The sequence below is a fragment of the Periplaneta americana genome, chromosome 6 (assembly GCF_040183065.1).
Source record: "Periplaneta americana isolate PAMFEO1 chromosome 6, P.americana_PAMFEO1_priV1, whole genome shotgun sequence".
NCBI classification, from domain to species: Eukaryota; Metazoa; Arthropoda; class Insecta; order Blattodea; family Blattidae; genus Periplaneta; species Periplaneta americana.
Window position 1 is genome coordinate 153,194,553 of NC_091122.1, and position 22,885 is coordinate 153,217,437.

The following is a 22,885-nucleotide window of genomic DNA, read 5'->3' on the forward strand; positions in this document are numbered from 1 at the left end:
AATTTCAAAAAATGGTCATTTTGACCTTCCAAAACAGACTTTTTTCTACACAAGGAGAACGAAGCGACTCAGAGGCCCGCCCTTTTAACTGTAGCATCCCCACATCATCCCTAGTAATCACCGCAAAAATCCAGCAAATCCGGCGCACTTTTTTCTAGCCCCAATTTTTGGATATCTAAAATATTTGAGTCTCTAATTCCGGAAATAATGGCCATACCGAGGAACAGGATGCGGCCCTGTATTCCCCACTGACCTAATTCTTACACGATAGCATCAAAATGGCAATCGCGAACACTTTCTGATTTTCGAGAAAAAAAGAAAAAAACCACTATTCCGCCGACATTCTAGCCGCCATAACTCCGCTGCACGTGTAGTTACAAAAATGACGATGAGTGCGTTGAATACAGCTCCTCGAATTCTATCTTCAGTATAAAGGACAACTCTCTATGCCCGCGCGTGTGGACGGGAGAGGCCGGCAAAATTTCAAAAAATGGTCATTTTGACCTTCCAAAACAGACTTTTTTCTACACAAGGAGAACGAAGCGACTCAGAGGCCCGCCCTTTTAACTGTAGCATCCCCACATCATCATTAGTAATCACCGCAAAAATCCAGCAAATCCGGCGCACTTTTTTCTAGCCCCAATTTTTGGGTACCTAAAATATTTGAGTCTCTAATTGCGGAAATAATGGCCATACCGAGGAACGGGATGCGGCCCTGTATTCCCCACTGACCTAATTCTTACACGATAGAATCAAAATGGCAATCTCGAACACTTTCTGATTTTCGAGAAAAAAAGGGGACATTCTAGCCGCCATAACTCCGCTGCACGTGTAGTTACAAAAATGACGATGAGTGCGTTGAATACAGCTCCTCGAATTCTATCTTCAGTATAAAGGACAACTCTCTATGCCCGCGCGTGTGGACGAGAAAGGCCGGCAAATTTTCAAAAAAAAAATGGTCATTTTGACCTTCCAAAACAGACTTTTTTCTACACAAGGAGAACGAAGCGACTCAGAGGCCCGCCCTTTTAACTGTAGCATCCCCACATCATCCTTAGTAATCACCGCAAAAATCCAGCAAATCCGGCGCACTTTTTTCTACCCCACTTTTTGGGTACCTAAAATATTTGAGTCTCTAATTCCGGAAATAATGGCCATACCGAGGAACGGGATGCGGCCCTGTATTCCCCACTGACCTAATTCTTACACGATAGCATCAAAATGGCAATCGCGAACACTTTCTGATTTTCGAGAAAAAAAGAAAAAAACCACTATTCCGCCGACATTCTAGCCGCCATAACTCCGCTGCACGTGTAGTTACAAAAATGACGATGAGTGCGTTGAATACAGCTCCTCGAATTCTATCTTCAGTATAAAGGACAACTCTCTATGCCCGCGCGTGTGGACGGGAGAGGCCGGCAAAATTTCAAAAAATGGTCATTTTGACCTTCCAAAACAGACTTTTTTCTACACAAGGAGAACGAAGCGACTCAGAGGCCCGCCCTTTTAAATGTAGCATCCCCACATCATCCCTAGTAATCAACGCAAAAATCCAGCAAATCCGGCGAACTTTTTTCTAGCCCCAATGTTTGGGTACCTAAAATATTTGAGTCTCTAATTACGGAAATAATGGCCATACCGAGGAACGGGATGCGGCCCTGTATTCCCCACTGACCTAATTCTTACACGATAGAATCAAAATGGCAATCTCGAACACTTTCTGATTTTCGAGAAAAAAAAGGGGACATTCTAGCCGCCATAACTCCGCTGCACGTGTAGTTACAAAAATGACGATGAGTGCGTTGAATACAGCTCCTCGAATTCTATCTTCAGTATAAAGGACAACTCTCTATGCCCGCGCGTGTGGACGGGAAAGGCCGGCAAATTTTCAAAAAAATGGTCATTTTGACCTTCCAAAACAGACTTTTTTCTACACAAGGAGAACGAAGCGACTCAGAGGCCCGCCCATTTAACTGTAGCATCCCCACATCATCCCTAGTAATCACCGCAAAAATCCAGCAAATCCGGCGCACTTTTTTCTAGCCCGAATTTTTGGGTACCTAAAATATTTAAGGTCTCTAATTCCGGAAATAATGGCCATACCGAGGAACGGGATGCGGCCCTGTATTCCCCACTGACCTAATTCTTACACGATTGCATCAAAATGGCAATCGCGAACACTTTCTGATTTTCGAGAAAAAAAGGGGAAGGGTTTAAACCACTATTCCGCCGACATTCTAGCCGCCATTACTGCGCTGAACGTGTAGTTACAAAAATGACGATGGGTGCGTTGAATACAGCTCCTCGAATTCTATCTTCAGTATAAAGGACAACTCTCTATGCCCTCGCGTTTGGACGGGAGAGGCCGGGAAAATTTCAAAAAATGGTCATTTTGACCTTCCAAAAGAGACTTTTTTCTACACAAGGAGAACGAAGCGACTCAGAGGCCCGCCCTTTTAACTGTAGCATCCCCACATCATCCCTAGTAATCACCGCAAAAATCCAGCAAATCCGGCGCACTTTCTTCTAGCCCCAATTTTTTGGTACCTAAAATATTTGAGTCTCTAATTCCGGAAATAATGGCCATACCGTGGAACGGGATGCGGCCCTGTATTCCCCACTGACCTAATTCTTACACGATAGCATCAAAATGGCAATCGCGAACACTTTCTGATTTTCGAGAAAAAAAGAAAAAAACCACTATTCCGCCGACATTCTAGCCGCCATAACTCCGCTGTACGTGTAGTTACAAAAATGACGATGAGTGCGTTGAATACAGCTCCTCGAAATCTATCTTCAGTATAAAGGACAACTCTCTATGCCCGCTCGTGTGGACGGGAGAGGCCGGCAAAATTTCAAAAAATGGTCATTTTGACCTTCCAAAACAGACTTTTTTCTACACAAGGAGAACGAAGCGACTCAGAGGCCCGCCCTTTTAACTGTAGCATCCCCACATCATCCCTAATAATCACCGCAAAAATCCAGCAAATCCGGCGCACTTTTTTCTAGCCCCAATTTTTGGGTACCTAAAATATTTCAGCCTCTAATTACGGAAATAATGGCCATACCGAGGAACGGGATGCGGCCCTGTATTCCCCACTGACCTAATTCTTACACGATAGAATCAAAATGGCAATCTCGAACACTTTCTGATTTTCGAGAAAAAAAGGGGCATTCTAGCCGCCATAACTCCGCTGCACGTGTAGTTACAGAAATGACGATGAGTGGCAATCCGCTGCACGTGTAGTTACAAAAATGACGATGAGTGCGTTGAATACAGCTCCTCGAATTCTATCTTCAGTATAAAGGACAACTCTCTATGCCCGCGAGTGTGGACGGGAGAGGCCGGCAAAATTTCAAAAAATGGTCATTTTGACCTTCCAAAACAGACTTTTTTCTACACAAGGAGAACGAAGCGACTCAGAGGCCCGCCCTTTTAACTGTAGCATCCCCACATAATTCCTAGTAATCACCGCAAAAATCCAGCAAGTCCGGCGCACTTTTTTCTAGCCCCAATTTTTGGGTACCTAAAATATTTGAGTCTCTAATTCCGGAAATAATGGCCATACCGAGGAACGTGATGCGGCCCTGTATTCCCAACTGACCTAATTCTTACACGATAGAATCAAAATGGCAATCGCGAACACTTTCTGATTTTCGAGGAAAAAAAGGGACATTCTAGCCGCCATAACTCCGCTGCACTTGTAGTTACAAAAATGACGATGAGTGCGTTGAATACAGCTCCTCGAATTCTATCTTCAGTATAAAGGACAACTCTCTATGCCCGCGCGTGTGGACGGGAGAGGCCGGCAAAATTAAAAAAAATGGTCATTTTTACCTTCCAAAACAGACTTTTTTCTACACAAGGAGGACGAAGCGACTCAGAGGCCCGCCCTTTTAACTGTAGCATCCCCACATCATCCCTAGTAATCAACGCAAAAATCCAGCAAATCCGGCGCACTTTTTTCTAGCCCCAATTTTTGGGTACCTAAAATATTTGAGTCTCTAATTCCGGAAATAATGGCCATACCGAGGAACGGGTTGCGCCCTGTATTCCCCATTGACCTAATTCTTACACGATAGCATCAAAGTGGCAATCGTGTACACTTTCTGATTTTCGAGAAAAAAAGGGGAAGGGTTTAAAACCACTATTCCGCCGACATTCTAGCCGCCATAACTCCGCTGCACGTGTAGTTACAAAAATGACGATGAGTGCGTTGAATACAGCTCCTCGAATTCTATCTTCAGTATAAAGGACAACTCTCTATGCCCGCGCGTGTGGACGGGAGAGGCCGGCAAAATTAAAAAAAATTGTCATTTTTACCTTCCAAAACAGACTTTTTTCTACACAAGGAGAACGAAGCGACTCAGAGGCCCGCCCTTTTAACTGTAGCATCCCCACATCATCCCTAGTAATCACCGCAAAAATCCAGCAAATCCGGCGCACTTTTTTCTAGCCCCAATTTTTGGGTACCTAAAATATTTGAGTCTCTAATTCCGGAAATAATGGCCATACCGAGGAACGTGATGCGGCCCTGTATTCCCCACTGACCTAATTCTTACACGATAGCATCAAAATGGCAATCGCGAACACTTTCTGATTTTCGAGAAAAAAAGAAAAAAACCACTATTCCGCCGACATTCTAGCCGCCATAACTCCGCTGCACGTGTAGTTACAAAAATGACGATGAGTGCGTTGAATACAGCTCCTCGAATTCTATCTTCAGTATAAAGGACAACTCTCTATGCCCGCGCGTGTGGACGGGAGAGGCCGGCAAAATTAAAAAAAATTGTCATTTTTACCTTCCAAAACAGACTTTTTTCTACACAAGGAGAACGAAGCGACTCAGAGGCCCACCCTTTTAACTGTAGCATCCCCACATCATCCCTAGTAATCAACGCAAAAATCCAGCAAATCCGGCGCACTTTTTTCTAGCCCCAATTTTTGGGTACCTAAAATATTTCAGTCTCTAATTCCGGAAATAATAGCCATACCGAGGAACGGGATGCGGCCCTGTATTCCCCACTGACCTAATTCTTACACGATAGCATCAAAATGGCAATCGTGAACACTTTCTGATTTTCGAGAAAAAAAAGGGGAAGGGTTTAAAACCACTATTCCGCCGACATTCTAGCCGCCATAACTCCGCTGAACGTGTAGTTACAAAAATGACGATGAGTGCGTTGAATACAGCTCCTCGAATTCTATCTTCAGTATAAAGGACAACTCTCTATGCCCGCGCGTGTGGACGGGAGAGGCCGGCAAAATTTCAAAAAATGGTCATTTTGACCTTCCAAAACAGACTTTTTTCTACACAAGGAGAACGAAGCGACTCAGAGGCCCGCCCTTTTAACTGTAGCATCCCCACATCATCCCTAGTAATCACCGCAAAAATTCAGCAAATCCGGCGCACTTTTTTCTAGCCCCAATTTTTGGGTACCTAAAATATTTGAGTCTCTAATTCCGGAAATAATGGCCATACCGAGGAACGGGATGCGGCCCTGTATTCCCCACTGACCTAATTCTTACACGATAGCATCAAAATGGCAATCGCGAACACTTTCTGATTTTCGAGAAAAAAAGGGGAAGGGTTTAAACCACTATTCCGCCGACATTCTAGCCGCCATAACTCCGCTGCACGTGTAGTTACAAAAATGACGATGAGTGCGTTGAATACAGCTCCTCGAATTCTATCTTCAGTATAAAGGACAACTCTCTATGCCCGCGCGTGTGGACGGGAGAGGCCGGCAAATTTTCAAAAAAATGGTCATTTTGACCTTCCAAAACAGACTTTTTTCTACACAAGGAGAACGAAGCGACTCAGAGGCCCGCCCATTTAACTGTAGCATCCCCACATCATCCCTAGTAATCACCGCAAAAATCCAGCAAATCCGGCGCACTTTTTTCTAGCCCCAATTTTTGGGTACCTAAAATATTTGAGTCTCTAATTCCGGAAATAATGGCCATACCGAGGAACAGGATGCGGCCCTGTATTCCCCACTGACCTAATTCTTACACGATAGCATCAAAATGGCAATCGCGAACACTTTCTGATTTTCGAGATAAAAAGGGGAAGGGTTTAAACCACTATTCCGCCGACATTCTAGCCGCCATAACTCCGCTGCACGTGTAGTTACAAAAATGACGATGCGTGCGTTGAATACAGCTCCTCGAATTCTATCTTCAGTATAAAGGACAACTCTCTATGCCCGCGCGTGTGGACGGTACAGGCCGGCATTCTAGCCGCCATAACTCCGCTGCACGTGTAGTTACAAAAATGACGATGATTGCGTTGAATACAGACCCTCGAATTCTATCTTCTGTATAAAGGACAACTCTCTATGCCCGCGCGTGTGGACGGGAGAGGCCGGCAAAATTTCAAAAAATGGTCATTTTGACCTTCCAAAACAGACTTTTTTCTACACAAGGAGAACGAAGCGACTGAGAGGCCCGCCCTTTTAACTGTAGCATCCCCACATCGTCCCTAGTAATCACCGCAAAAATCCAGCAAATCCGGCGCACTTTTTTCGAGCCCCAATTTTTGGGTACCTAAAATATTTGAGTCTCTAATTCCGGAAATAATGGTCATACCGAGGAACGGGATGCGGCCCTGTATTCCCCACTGACCTAATTCTTACACGATAGCATCAAAATGGCAATCGCGAAAACTTTCTGATTTTCTAGCCGCCATAACTCCGCTGCACGTGTAGTTACAAAAATGACGATGAGTGCGTTGAATACAGCTCCTCGAGTTCTATCTTCAGTATAAAGGACAACTCTCTATGCCCGCGCGTGTGGACCGGAGAGGCCGGCAAAATTTCAAAAAATGGTCACTTTGACCTTCCAAAACAGACTTTTTTCTACACAAGGAGAACGAAGCGACTAAGAGGCCCGCCCTTTTAACTGTAGCATCCCCACATCATCCCTAGTAATCACCGCAAAAATCCAGCAAATCTGGCGCACTTTTTTCTAGCCCTAATTTTTGGGTACCTACAATATTTGAGTCTCTAATTCCGGAAATAATGGCCATACCGAGGAACGGGATGCGGCCCTGTATTCCCCACTGACCTAATTCTTACACGATAGCAACAAAATGGCAATCGCGAACACTTTCTGATTTTCGAGAAAAAAAAGGGGACATTCTAGCCGCCATAACTCCGCTGCACGTGTAGTTACAAAAATGACGATGAGTGCGTTGAATACAGCTCCTCGAATTCTATCTTCAGTATAAAGGACAACTCTCTATGCCCGCGCGTGTGGACGGGAGAGGCCGGCAAAATTTCAAAAAATGGTCATTTTGACCTTCCAAAACAGACTTTTTTCTACACAACGAGAACGAAGCGACTCAGAGGCCCGCCCTTTTAACTGTAGCATCCCCACATCATCCCTAGTAATCACCGCAAAAATCCAGCAAATCCGGCGCACTTTTTTCTAGCCCCAATTTTTGGGTACCTAAAATATTTGAGTCTCTAATTCCGGAAATAATGGCCATACCGAGGAACGGGATGCGGCCCTGTATTCCCCACTGACCTAATTCTTACACGATAGCATCAAAATGGCAATCGCGAACACTTTCTGATTTTCGAGACATTCTAGCCGCATAACTCCGCTGCACGTGTAGTTACAAAAATGACGATGAGTGCGTTGAATACAGCTCCTCGAATTCTATCTTCAGTATAAAGGACAACTCTCTATGCCCGCGCGTGTGGACGGGAGAGGCCGGCTAATTAAAAAAAAATGGTCATTTTGACCTTCCAAAACAGACTTTTTTCTACACAAGGAGAACGAAGCGACTCAGAGGCCCGCCCTTTTAACTGTAGCATCCCCACATCATCCCTAGTAATCACCGCAAAAATCCAGCAAATCCGGCGCACTTTTTTCTAGCCCCAATTTTTGGGTACCTAAAATATTTGAGTCTCTAATTCCGGAAATAATGGCCATACCGAGGAACGGGATGCGGCCCTGTATTCCCCACTGACCTAATTCTTACACGATAGCATCAAAATGGCAACCGCGAACACTTTCTGATTTTCGAGACATTCTAGCCGCCATAACTCCGCTGCACGTGTAGTTACAAAAATGACGATGAGTGCGTTGAATACAGCTCCTCGAATTCTATCTTCAGTATAAAGGACAACTCTCTATGCCCGCGCGTGTGGACGTGAGAGGCCGGCAAAATTAAAAAAAATGGTCATTTTGACCTTCCAAAACAGACTTTTTTCTACACAAGGAGAACGAAGCGACTCAGAGGCCCGCCCTTTTAACTGTAGCATCCCCACATCATCCCTAGTAATCACCGCAAAAATCCAGCAAATCCGGCGCACTTTTTCTAGCCCCAATTTTTGGGTACCTAAAATATTTGAGTCTCTAATTCCGGAAATAATGGCCATACCGAGGAACGGGATGCGGCCCTGTATTCTCCACTGTCCTAATTCTTACACGATAGCATCAAAATGGCAATCGCGAACACTTTCTGATTTTCGAGAAAAAAAGGGGAAGGGGAACCACTATTCCGCCGACATTCTAGCCGCCATAACTCCGCTGCACGTGTAGTTACAAAAATGACGATGAGTGCGTTGAATACAGCTCCTCGAATGCTATCTTCAGTATAAAGGACAACTCTCTATCCCCGCGCGTGTGGACGGGAGAGGCCGGCAAAATTTCAAAAAATGGTCATTTTGACCTTCAAAATATGTGACTGGTTCTCAGTCAATAAATTGGTATTAAATTGTAACAAAACTAACATAATTCAATTAAAATCCTGTCCAAATTCAACGTCGCAAATGTCTAGGGCAATAATTAATAATAGATCCCTATTAGAAACAACAACAACCAAATTTCTTGGGTTAAAAATCGATAATGTGTTAAATTGGAAAAATCATATTAAAGAAATTACCCCCAACCTAAATTCAGCTTGTTTTGCTATTAGATCAATGCAAAAGGTAGTAAATATCAATACCTTAAAAACAATATACTTTGCATACTTCCACTCGGTAATGAGTTTTGGAATAATATTCTGGGGAAATTCCTCAGATAATAACAATATATTTCTATTACAAAATAGAGTAATTAGAATAATAGTAGGTGCCAAATCTTGGGATTCGTGTAGGACTATTTTCAAAAGACTACAAATAATGCCCATGGTTTGTCAGTATATTTTTTCATTAATAATATTCCTCGTATGTAATCGTGAAAACTTTGTAACTAATTCAACAGTTCATAGCATAAATACAAGTAAAAAAAATGACTTTCATACTCCATCGGCAAGTCTATCGTGCTATCAAAAAGGAGTGCGTTATATGGCAGTAAAAATTTTTAATAGCCTTTCTCTTGAAATAAAAAATGAAACTCAAAACGTAAGATTATTTAGGGCTCAATTAAAGAAGTACCTAATTTCTCACGCCTTCTATTCTGAAGGTGAATTCATGACATTCAATAACACTTCATGAAATTGATACTAAAACTATGTGTTGTACTAGTAGACTATATTGAAAATCTCGTCTGTATATATTTCATCTAGACTGTGACTATAAATTAAGAATTTATAATAGTATAAAGTTTTTTGACTTGTTCCATATTCTAGCTGTAAGCATGTATGAATATCATGGAATGTTAATAAATACAATACAATAAAATGGGATGCGGCCCTGTATTCCCCCTTGACTTACTTCTTACACTATAGCATCAAAATGGCAATCGCGAACACTTTCTGATTTTCTAGAAAAAAATACCAATCTGTATTCTGCCAATATTCTCGCAGCCATAACTCCGCCGTATGTATAGTGAGAACAAAGCTGATAAGTGGAGCGAATAGAGCTCTTCGGACTCTATCTCTATTGCTAAGGACAACTGTCTGCCCCCAGGCATATGTACGGTAGAGGCCGGCAAATTTAAAAAAAATGATCATTTTGACCTTCCAAAACAGACTTTACACAAGGAGAACGAAGGGGCTCAGAGATCCGCCCTTTACACTATAGCATCCCCGCATGTTTACCATTAATCACCGGTAAAATCGAGCAAATCCATTGCACTTTTTTGTAGCTGTATTTTTTGCCTACCTAAAATGTTTCAGCCTCTAATCTGTGGAAATAATGGTGTTATATTGCGATTTATCCAAATTATTCTCATAATTGACAGTATCAGCGGTTTCTCGGTAAATCTAGTGTTGTATATTATTTAACGTTACAATAATACTGCACTCCAAAAATGAAAACGTCACCACAATTCCATATTAGAACAGAGTTTAATGTACAGGACATATAAATTCACTGTGCCTATTAAGGTAGCCTAACGGTAACCCTTCAGAATGAATTTAGATCTACAAGCATTCATGAGAACAACATTACAATGATGGCTAGTGGTCGTGTCCACACTTCTACCAACTTTACATACAAGATCTATCATAATATTAAAAGAATTATACATATGAAATAAAGCGATTAACTAAAATCAATTCATTTTAACTGTAAACTAACTTTTACCAAAAGAGTTTTAAATGTTCACAGACTCAGTAAGGCTGCATGTTCTGTGAAAGACAGACATTAGACATAAGTGTTCAATTTAATATGGCTTACCTGAAATTTCTACTTCTTAGTCAATGGAAGTCCCCTGGCTTCGAAAGCAAAATGCTGCCTCACAGGATGTCTTCAAACTCCACTTCCAGATATTGAGAGCTGCCAGTGTCCACATACACTGCACCATTTCAGACACATTTCCTGAAACAATAGTAGCAGCTTCTAAAGGGTTTCGAATATTTTATAACCAGTTAATAATTAATGTAACTTCTTTTGCTTTGTATCAAGGCTTAAAGATATCTCAATTTCCTATGTCAAGCAATTAAAATACCTTTGTGCGAGATTGTGCGTATTTTCTTGCTTTCCGCACAAAACCAATACGCGGTAAGTGTGAAATACCACATTCAGTATTCCCAACCTAACACACATAACAATTTCCCTCTTCTTACCGCTTAAGCGCCATATTGATTTTACTGCTTTAGGCTTTTAACATATTATTTTCAGAGACGTTTAACATAGTAATAATTATAATTGGAAACTTACCACTGCAATTTCACCTAAATTGCACTGTTAATTATTGTTTTTAAATATTTGCAAAAATTAAGTAAACTCTACAACACCACAAAAGTTACTGCATTTGTAATGCAAGTAACATTAAGGAAGCCGTGAAAAAGTCAACAAGATTCCAGATGCCGACGTTATTACTGCAATATGTTATATAAATAATATTGTTAAAATATTAAAATGAAAAATAAATCATTACATAACCTTACCGTTTGTTTTAAGTTCGCATTTATAGACTGGGGGAAAAAAAAAAGATAGACGTATATCACGGCCTGCTGGAATATCGTAAACACAGAAAACATTTTATAGGAACAATGTTGAAGATACATATATTTATTTTCCAAAGTTGCCGTCATTGAACAGAAACCAAGATGGAGATTTCATTGCAACTAATTAGAAATTCCTCTTTCAGGTATGTAATAAATGATCTTCGCACAAAATAATGTACGATACACGAGCGGTATGTTTGTTTTCATGTTCTCGGAAATTAAAAAAGCTCAACTACGTTCGCTTTTTCAATCTTTTCCTCGAACATGAAAACGTCAACATTCCGCTCTTGTAACGCATATTACTATCACATTTACAAGAAGCATGTAAAGTAACATTTCTAAATTTCTGTAAAGTGGTACGTATCAGCTCCGATGTTTCTGTATTAAATAATTGATTAAATGGCGACCTTACTCGTGTTAATTATGTAAGCATGTGTGGCTTACAGCTGTTTCGGTGTTGCTCGACACCATCCCCAGAGCCTACTAGATCTCGGCGCTATCTTAACTTCGCTGCCTGTTGTGTGGGTGCGTTCGTATGATGAAGAGTTGTGTCAAATAGTGTGTGTGTTCTGAAATTGATCTGTGTGTTGAGAATTTGATTAGGGTGTGTTTTAGTGTGTCTGTATATTGCTTTAGCAAAGAAGGGCAGCACTGCTACTTACAGACCTGTTACTAAATCTACGTATTACTCTGTGAAAAGATTTATTAAATCTACATACTTAGACTTCAACAAACAAAATTTGATAACACAATCTCAAGGGAAAAAATGGAACTCTCTGCATCAAAATCCACAGTTAATTCCCGATTTACCACGAAAATCGTCTGTAGCTGCATTTAGATTGGCAACAGGCCATGATTGTTTGGCCAAACACCTGCATAGAATTGGAATATATCAGTCCCCTAACTGCCCATTGTGCAACTTAAACCAAGAAATGGATTCGGAACACCTCAAAATCCGTGCTTCAGTGGCTGGTCATGATAATATCTTTTAAAAATATTGGAGTGCAAGAGGTCAAATGACTTTATTGTCAAACGCCTGGCATTAGAAAACAACTACAACATATTTCATATAGTTCTAGTGTGTTGAGTTTCTGGTTTTTGGGTTGTATGTGTAGGATTTCCATGTCTATATTTATGTTATTGTATGTGTGGTTAGCATTAGTTATGTGTTCGGCATATGTAGATGTATTGTGTCCTCTGGCTATTGCTTTAATCTGTTCTTTGTATCGAGTTTGGAATGATCTGCCTGTCCAAAAAAGCAAAAACTCAACACACTAGAACAATATGAAATATACAGATACACTACAACACACCCTAATCAAATTCTCAACACACAGATCAATTTCAGAACACACACACTATTTGACACAACTCTTCATGACACGAACACACCCACACAACAGGCAGCGAAGTTAAGATAGCGCCGAGATCTAGTAGGCTCTGAGGATGGTGTCAAGTAGCACCGAAACAGCTGTAAGCCACAAATGCTTACATAATTAACACGAGTAAGATCGCCATTTAATCAATTATTTATATTCAAGTGTTAAAAGTAGTGTACCAAAGATTCAACATGGGTTTCTGTATTCTTTATAAACGGATTCCGAGACCTCGAATCTAGAATAGGAATGGGAGAAATGAAATTCTTCCGATATCGAGGAGATATTTCTCTTCGATAGAAAGCTAAATGAAAATAGCTATAACATAGTTACAATATTTAAAACAGTCAACAAAACATAAACTGGAGGAAAATTGCTGCAATATGAAAATAAAGTAGCCACTTAAATAAAAGGACAAGGACAGCACCCAAGTGCCTGATTAAGAATTTTCAGAATTCGCGAAACATAAACGAATTGTATCTCCATTTATGATTGTTGGTGATGATAATTTGGCGATGTGTTTCCGTGAAAATGACTGCGGAACTCCTTATAATGATAGGCCTGAAGAAAAAAAAGTTAGGGGAGACCAGTGTAAAGCGGCCTACCTGGGTAAAACGGCCATGTGTAAGCATACCTTTAGCAGCATTGCCATATTGCCGATTATGTAGTGCACTACGTCAGAACTACTTCTGAAAGTGGTCTGTAAAGTCGTGGATGGCTGTATTCACAATTTATGATTATTTCGATGTGATAACTGTTTTTGGAGGTTCTGATCTAAAGTATCTACTTATTATTTGATATAATTTCATATATACATAGGGGGTCAAACCATTCCGGAAGTTAACAAATGTAAATACCTCGGAATAACATTTAGCAGCGATCTCGGCTGGGGGGAACACGTTACAGACACAGCGGGAAAAGCATGGAGAGCGTTACACTTTGTGATGAGGGTACTAAGAAAAGGTTCTGATAAATCCAAAGAGATTGCATATAAATCACTAGTACGTCCAGTAATGGAATATGGTGCTGCATGTTGGGATCCTTACAGATTAGAACATATTAAGACACTGGAAAAGATCCAAAAACGGGCTCTTAAGTGTTGTTGGAAAAATTCACCATTAAAATGGGACACACTCACGGACAGGAGAACGCGAATTCGATTATGCGCACTGTTCAAAACATACAGAGGTGAGCCTGCCTGGAAAGAAATAAAAAATAGGTTGCAGCCGCCAAATTACTCTTCAAGGAACGACCACTCATATAAATTGAGGGAAAGAAGGCAGAGGACGGACACTGGAAAGTTTTCTTTTCTCAATCGTACTATCAGGGACTGGAATGCTTTACCTGCAGACTTACTAAAGGCTTTACCAACAACCAAAAATGTATTTAAAAATAGGCTTAAGGACCTTACTAATAGACGGTAATTATACACAGTACTTAAAGGGTGTAAATGATATGTTGTTATTGAAGTGTTGTATCAGTGAAGAATTATGTTGTGTCAGTGAAGTGTGTTGTATCAGTGAAGAAGTATGTCGTGTCAGTGAAGTGTGCTGTGTAAGTGAAACGTGTTCCTGTCAGTGAAGCTGTATAGGTTATAGTGGCAGTGCAAAGTATTTGAACAGTGAAATGTTTTTGAAGTGTTAGTGAAATCAGGATAGAATCAGTGAAATGTGTCGTAGTTCCAGTGCAGTGAGTGAGTTGACAGCGAAATGAGTGTAATGTTGAAAGGTACTTGTGCAGATATGAACATATACTCGTGGGTTTTAGTTCGATCTTAGTTTTAAGATACAAATTAGAATATTTCAAATGTTATTTTAAGTGATCGTTTCATTTAATTTAGTATATTCTCTGTTGTTGTTGTTATTATTATTGTTATTATTATTATTATTATTAGTATTAATTATTAGTATTATCATTAATTGTATTTTTAATTAATAAGTTTATTATTGTCATTATTGAGTGTAATTAGTTACCACTGCCACCGGGTATATACCCATTGCAGTGTGAATAAATACATACACATACATAATATACATAACGTGAAATGTTTATCTACTGCTTGATATAATAGAGGTTATAAAGTTCAACATGCATGTGTTCGAAACTACTTCAAGATGGCGGTGTTATGCTATAAGCTTGTTTGTTTAGATGCATGTGTTCGGTGTAAAACGGCCATGCACGGTGGCCGTTTTACACCGTGCTTGATGGTTTTACTCTGATATCTCTGACGTAATACATTGAAACACTAGAACTTTTACAAGTAATTCGGTTTCTTTTCCAGTATCAACTAGGCTATAAGTAGACGTATTAGGAACACTGATAGAAATTCTTGGAGCAGGGAAAATATTAGGGAAGCCATTAAAGCTGTTCAGGAAAATAAAATGAGAACTACAAAGGCAAGCAAAATGTATGATTTGTCTAGAACCAATCTGAGACGGCGAGTCGAGGAAAGGAATATAGGTGCCATGTGCTGAAAAACTAAAAGAGAAAGCTGAAGCAGCCAGGTTCAAGAAAATAGTTACAAAAAGAAACGTATCATAAAATAATTTTGGAAAATAAGAATACTAAGAACATTGAAATTACAAGTAGCGAAGAGAATTTAGACGATGAGGAAGATGCTGAATGCATATTTTGTCAAGAAAATATCCACTCCATTTCAGCTAGTGGTGAAGGATGGGCTCGCTGTATGTCGTGCATGAAATGGGCTCATGAAGAATTTCCTGGACTTGATCCTGTAGCAGACGATGATTTCACCTGCGGTTTGTATCGCTAGACTATTAAATTTAAATGTCCTAATTCATGTCATAATTGATACCATATTAATGCTTTCTTTTCAATTATATGATCTTAGTTAATTAGATTAACATGTTCCACTTTCACGATAATAAATAATATCGTGTAACTATATGTATTTTTCAACTGAATATGTTTTCTATCATATTTTTTCTAGCATAATATACACTGGGCCATTTTACACAGATGCCAGTGTAAAACGGCCATTATATTACACTTCTGAAAAATTTTAATTTCGACAATATATATATTTTTTCAAAATTTAAAAAATGCCACATCACTGTCCTTGGATGATATACAACTCACACCGTTAAATTTAGACTCTTGAGCACACCGAAAGTTGTGTAAAGTAACACTTAAAATTAAGGTGGCCGTTTTACACAGGTTTCCCCTAATAATATAATTATTCTTAATTTCAAATATTTTTTGTCATAACATAAAAACTGACAGGAGATTTAGAGAAACCCCAGTTATTGCGACAAACGTCAATCTCAATCATTAACATAATAAAGTACAATTTGTAACACAGTAGGTTGGTACAGAGTGCAGAAACAACTTCGATCACACAGTTGAGACTTGAACTAACGTATGAAACACTGGCTTCCATGCCTGGGAAGAATTAGCCACTGAAATTAGCTGTAGAAATTGAGGTGTTTGGTGCAAGAACTAGTTAAATCCACAAAAACACTTCTGAAGTAAATGCGAAAACAAAATTGGACTTACCTGGTTTTTGCACCAAACATTAAAAATCTTATTTATTACTAGCAAAAGGTCACTATTGTCTAAGTAAAGTTCATGAATAACAAAATGTAAACAATACTTGGTAATAATTTTATTAGTAACTAACATTAATCTGAAATATCTATACATGTGAATCATAATATATTACCAAATACAAATTCTACATACAGAACTGAAGAACTAATCAGATTCTTGCTCCAAATTCAACCAAGGTCTCTGTTGGTAACTAAGCATATCTCATTCAGATAAGTCCATAGAACTCTGGTTCTTGCACCAAAAGATGCGCACTGTTTTATTATATATGTTGTTGTTGTTGTTTTCTAATGCCAGGTGTTTGACAATAAAGTCATTTGACCTCTTGCACTCCAATATTTTTCAAAGATATTATCATGACCAGCCACTGAAGCACAGATTTTGAAGTGTTCCGAATCGATTTCTTGGTTTGAGTTGCACAATGGGCAGTTAGGGGACTGATGTATTCCAATTCTATGCAGGTGTTTGGCCAAACAATCATGGCCTGTTGCCAATCTAAATGCAGCTACAGACGATTTTCGTGGTAAATGGGAATTAACTGTGGATTTTGATGCAGAGAGTTCCATTTTTTCCCTTGAGATTGTGTTATCAAATTTTGTTTGTTGAAGTCTAAGTAAGTAGATTAAATAAATCTTTTCACAGAGTAATACGTAGATTTAGTAACAGGTCTGTGAGTAGAAGTGCTGCCCTTCTTTGCTAAAGCATCCGCATTCTCGTTTCCCAGGATTCCACAATGGGATGGTATCCATTGGAATACAATTCTTTTATTGAGTGATATTAATTGAGAGAGCATTTTAGTTATTTCTGCTGTTTGAGATGAAGGTGTGTGTTTAGAGACTATTGATAGAATAGCTGCTTTGGAGTCTGACAATATAACTGCATTCCTAAATTTATTGATGTGGCATAGAAGATTCCCGAGACTTTCACTTATTGCAATGATTTCACCATCAAAACTTGTTGTTCCATATCCAAGAGATCTATAAAGTGAGAAGAGACAGCACGTAACACCTGCACCGGCACCTTGTTCTCTGGAGATCAAGTCGGTGTATAAATGAAGCCAGTTTCGTGGAGGGTACCTAATATTAATTGTCTCTAAAGACAATTGTTTCAGTATTTCAGTGTTTACTTCTGATTTCAGTATTGGAATATATCAGTCCCCTAACTGCCCATTGTGCAACTCAAACCAAGAAATGGATTCGGAACACCTCAAAATCTGTGCTTTAGTGGCTGGCCATGATAATATCTTTGAGAAATATTGGAGTGCAAGAGGTCAAATGACTTTATTGTCAAACGCCTGGCATTAGAAAACAACAACAACAACATATCGGTACAAATCTTCACTCTTGTAGGATTCATTACATAATTTCGATATTATTTCCTCTGGCATCTTCTGGACAAGCCACAACTCTGTAGTCTACAGGAAGTAATACCAATTGCAAAAAGTGCATTCATTCATTTATTATCTTCCGTAGATCTTACATGAGCAATGAAGCTTTAAGATGTGAACAAGTCAAAATTTTACAATATTACAATTACAATTTGTACAAATTTTTACAATATTTTACCATTTTTACAGTTTTACAATGTAGTAATTTTCTACAATGATGAGGTGAGGGCCGAGAATTGGCCAAAAGATTACCCGGCATTTGCCTTTTGGTTGGGGAAAACCTCGGAAATACGCAACCAGGTAATCAAATCAAAGGGGGAAATGAAGTGATGCCGAGGGCTGAATATTGTGTGTGTCAAAGTAGAAAAGTGCATACCGTTCATCATATAAATAGCAATAAAAATGAACAAGCTGATGAAACGCATTCTAGACACCAGCAGTCATTTTTGTTTCTTTCACAGATACTAAATCGTAAGAAGTATTTCAAAATAATGCATGCGTACCGGTATTCTAGAACAAGATCTGAAGTAGTTGTGACTAATGCATGTCAACATGAAGCTCTGCAACTCCTTGTTTTCAATTAGAGTTTGTAAATTATTGTATGATTGGGTACTCTAAATCCAACCTTGGAAGTTACAGATTCAATTCCATCTGGATAATTTATTGCCAGCTATTATTTACTTATTTATTTATTTATTCTGGTGTAGTTAAGGCCAACAGGCCTTCTCTTCCACAACACCAGGAACACAAATACAATAATAGAAATAAACAGAAAAAAATACACTATATACAAAGTAAAGCTACACAAGAAATAAAGAGAGAAGAGAAAAAACACTATAAACAAAGTAAAGCCACACAAAAATATACACAGGTTGCAGTCACACAAACTGAAACTTGCAATTTTAATCTAGATTAAAAGAGAAAAAGAAAAAAAAACACAAATCAATACTTCTAGCAATACCTAAAAAACATTAACTAAGACAAAATTTTCCAATTTAATTTTGAATTGTGATAAAGTCTGGTAGTCCCTGACGTCATTAGGTAACGAATTCCTACAGTATAGGAAGATGAGTATAAAGACGTTCTATGATGAGGGATAGAAAGAAGTGCTTGACGTAGGTTTCGAAGAGTTGTAAGAAATTGAAAGCGCGATAACAGATAATTCAGAGTAGAAGTATGCATGATTCTAAACAGAAGAGACAGTGAATGTATTGTTCTTCGTTCCTTCAGACGCACCCATGAAAGTAACTGGAGGGAAGGTGTTATATGGTCAAATTTACGAGTATTGCAGATGAATCGTATGCACACAATATGAACACATTGTAGTCTCTCAGCTAAGAGTGAACTTACATTAGTTAGCAAGGAATCGCAATAATCAAAATGGGGCATTACAAGCGTCTGAATAGGAATCTTTTTTTAGACTAAGTGGTAGAAATTCTTTCATATGAAACAATGAGTGAAGTTGAGAAAATATTTTTTTGCAAATGTGTGTTACTTGAGTGTTCCAATTTAGTTCGCTATCCATAAAAATGCCAAGATTTTTAACTGTTTCACTTTATTTAACAATAATCCCGTTCAATATTATAAGTGGTATAGTACTATTATCAAGAGTGCTTCGTAGACGATTATGTCCCATTAGGATTCCTTGCGATTTCTTTGGATTTAACCTTAATCCAAATTTGTGTGCCCACAGTGAAATCGAATTCATGGATTTCAATAGGCAATTTTAGAGTTAGTAGAAGATAATTTTGAAAATCTAAGTATGCTCCTCAACAGGAGCTCAGTGGATAACGAAGAATCTATCACACATTTCACTTCAGATGCACTTGTTATCACTCAGATAAAAAATTCTTACCTCTGGGTGCTCACAATACTAAGTGCACCAACATTATTACCACCGCAGCCACCTATAATATCACCACTGCCACCAAACACACTCCATACAGTACTCACTCAACCATCCCATTCAATACCATACCATTATTAAACCTCACCCTTTTCTTTCGCTCCCCTGCAGCAAACAACAGGCTTCTAACTTCAGCAATAAAAGTGTTATCCCTGGGACTATACAGTATATCAGTTATTCATAGATTTCAAAAGACATATGATTCAGTTAAGACAAAAGTTTTATATAATATTCTTACTGAGTTTTGAATTCCCAAGAAGCTACTTCGATTAATTAAAATGTGTCTCAGTGAAACTTACAGCACAGTCCGTATAGACCACTTTCTATCTGATGCTTTTCCAATTCACTGCGGGCTAAAGCAAGGAGATGCACTATCACCTTTGCTTTTTAACTTTCCTCTAGAATATGCCATTAGGAAAGTTCAGGATAACAGAGAGGGTTTGGAATTGAATGGGTTACATCAGCTGCTTGTCTATGCGGATGACGTGAAGCAAGTAAAAAGATAGGTTTGGAAGTAAATCCGAGAAAAACAAAGTATATGATTATGTCTCGTGACTGGATCATAGTACGAAAATTGGAAATTTATCCTTTGAAAAGGTGGAAAAATTCAAATACCTTGGAGGAACTGCAACAAATATAAATAACACTCAAGAGGAAATTAAATGCAGAATAAATATGGGAAATGCCTGTTATTATTCGGTTGAGAAGTTTTTGTAATGTAGTCTGCTTTCAAAAAACCGAAAGTTAGAATTTATAAAATAGTTATATTACCAGTTCTTCTGTGTGGTTGTAAAACTTGGACTCTCACTTTGAGAGAGAAACAGATGTTAATGATGTTCGAGGTTAAGGTGCTTAGGAAAATATTTGGGGCTAAGAGGGATGAAGCTACAGGGGAATGGAGAAAGTTATCCAACACAGAACTACACGCAATGCATTCTTCACATAATATAATTAGGAACATTAAATCCAGACGTTTGAGATGGGCAGGGCATGTAGCACGTATGGGTGAATCTAGAAATATGTATAGAATATTAGTTGGGAGACCTAAGGGAAAAAGATCTTTGGGAAGGCCGAGACATAGATGGGAGGATAATATTGAAATGGATTTGATGGAGGTGGGATATGATGGTAGAGACTGGATTAATCTTGCTCAGGATAAGGACCAGAGTGCTGCATTGGAGTTAAATCGCTCGCTTGAACTCGGTCAAGTGTCGCACCCTCGAGTGAGATACGATCGATCGTGATACGCTCGTAATAAATAGAAACACAGTACAAGGTCATCTCACCGACATGTCTTACCTTGTATGGAAGGCGACAGATAAGATACACATATGTTTTGCTCACACGGTAAAAATAAGGCTTTATTTTCTGCGTTTATGACAAACATTTAATGGAGCAGTCAATGGAATGTAGCAAAACAGGAACATGAAGTTATAAATAAAATAGTATGAAAACTTCGATATACAGTTATTATTGCTAATTAATAATTATTCAATATTTGATTTACCACATATATAATATGATAGGTCAATGCATAGTGTTCCGCCTATATACTGCGACAATGTAGAAACGTTTTACAAAATATTATTGATATAGCAGTAGATTAATAATATTAGTACAGAGATAACGTTACAGAAAATATAATAAAACGAATAATCATGCTGCACAACTGTTACAGACGCAAAGATTGATACACTAATTATTAGAGGCTGCTACTGCTACTGCTACTGCTACTGCTACTGCTACTGCTACTGCTACTGCTACTGCTACTGCTACTACTACTACTACTACTACTACTACTAGAAAACTTAATATAGTTCTTGCATTATCGTGCTTGTGTTCTCCGTTTATAATTTAATAATTACATTTACATCCAATAACATCAGATGTGGCAAAAACAAAATCACTCCTGTGTGGGGGGAAAAAAAAAAAACATTTACCTACAATATTTATATTACATTTTAAAGCAAGTATTGTACTATGGAGAGGTTAGTTAAACACTGCAAAGTTTTGAAATGATAAACATCTATGATGTTACTACACAGTTCATCACTGTAACAAGAACGAATGTCTAACGCTCTGCTTATACCGTTCGAGGATTTATCGCTCGTGACAGTTTTACCCATCATGCATGTGCACTACCTATTGGATTATGCTATGAACTACTTGGCGCTCGAGCAAAAACGTGTGATGCAGATCTCTGATAGGGACCGATGGCAGGCTTATGTGAGGGCGGCAATGAACCGTAGGTTGTCTAAAAGTATGAATTAATAACAATTTCTTACACACAGCATGGAATATTCTGATGATGACATGAATGCCACCCATTTCGTACTTTACCTGAGCTTCATAAGGATAGGAATCTTCTGTGTCAATTCCATGGTTTTCTTTCACATAAGTGAATGAATTATCCATGAGACCTCCTTCGCAGCCGTTGTCATATTCTCCGGAGCAGTCTCTAAGATTCTGTTCACTCAAGGAAACCAGTTTACCAGTCTTCCTGAAGTGTTGACCCTCGAGGGCTCCTGTCTGAAAATTAAGGATTAAAGGTATAATATAGACCAATATGCAAGAATAAGATGTGTTGCTCGGACGAATCCAGAGTCACTTGAGGCCACATATGCCCAAATTACGGATAATTTACTGCCATTCAAAATCCCATCCACTTCCACTCACTAATAACACCTCGCTTAGGTTAGTTTTATTTTAATTTTCATATTTGCCTTAAATCCCGTCACACTAGGAGTTAATTTCCATAAATTTCTGTGCCAATCCCTAACTCTCCATAACATTTCATCTCTTGCTCTTGATCATCAGCCAGGCAATTGTCACAGCCATCACGAGTTAATGCTATAGTGAGGATCACATAAGAATAGTCACCCAAATAGCAAATATTTCTGTCTTGTCAGTGTTGCCAACTGTTACCAGATATCACATGATCCATCGTACTAAATGACTCATTTACTTACCGTACTTTATGTTGGAAGGTTATTCTAAATAATTCAATAATTTCGTGGGTGCTCGTGTAAAGGGGGTTAAATCAAATTGCAAGGTATGTAAACTTCTCTCCTTTGATACTGAACAATTTCCTTTGTCACAAACTATGGAGCACTGTAACTGCATCATAGATGGAAGAATTACTTAACCCCTTTAACACAAGAGGAAAGTAATTGTGGATAGTTCAAATCTGTACTTATTCCAGTTTAACCAATTCATATTTAATCCCCTTTACACGAGCACCCGCGATTTATAACATGTTTTCGTAGGCAAACTATACGAGAAAGGGATCAACATGTCAAGT

The 22,885-nt window shown here is 38.8% G+C and overlaps 1 protein-coding gene across 1 annotated transcript in view; it reads right to left on the reverse strand.

The window, feature by feature from the left end:
- LOC138702317 (cathepsin L-like peptidase) overlaps nt 1-22,480 on the reverse strand; it is a 272,199-nt gene extending 249,719 nt beyond the window's left edge. The window contains exons 1-3 of the mRNA XM_069829908.1: nt 22,229-22,480; nt 21,925-22,113; nt 10,576-10,716 (exon numbers count right to left, since the gene is read on the reverse strand). Of these exons, the coding sequence (XP_069686009.1) occupies nt 10,648-10,716; nt 21,925-22,113; nt 22,229-22,234 (264 nt within the window). The 5' untranslated portion in view covers nt 22,235-22,480 and the 3' untranslated portion in view covers nt 10,576-10,647. The remainder of the gene's footprint in view (nt 1-10,575; nt 10,717-21,924; nt 22,114-22,228) is intronic.
- Nucleotides 22,481-22,885: the final 405 nt, after the last annotated feature.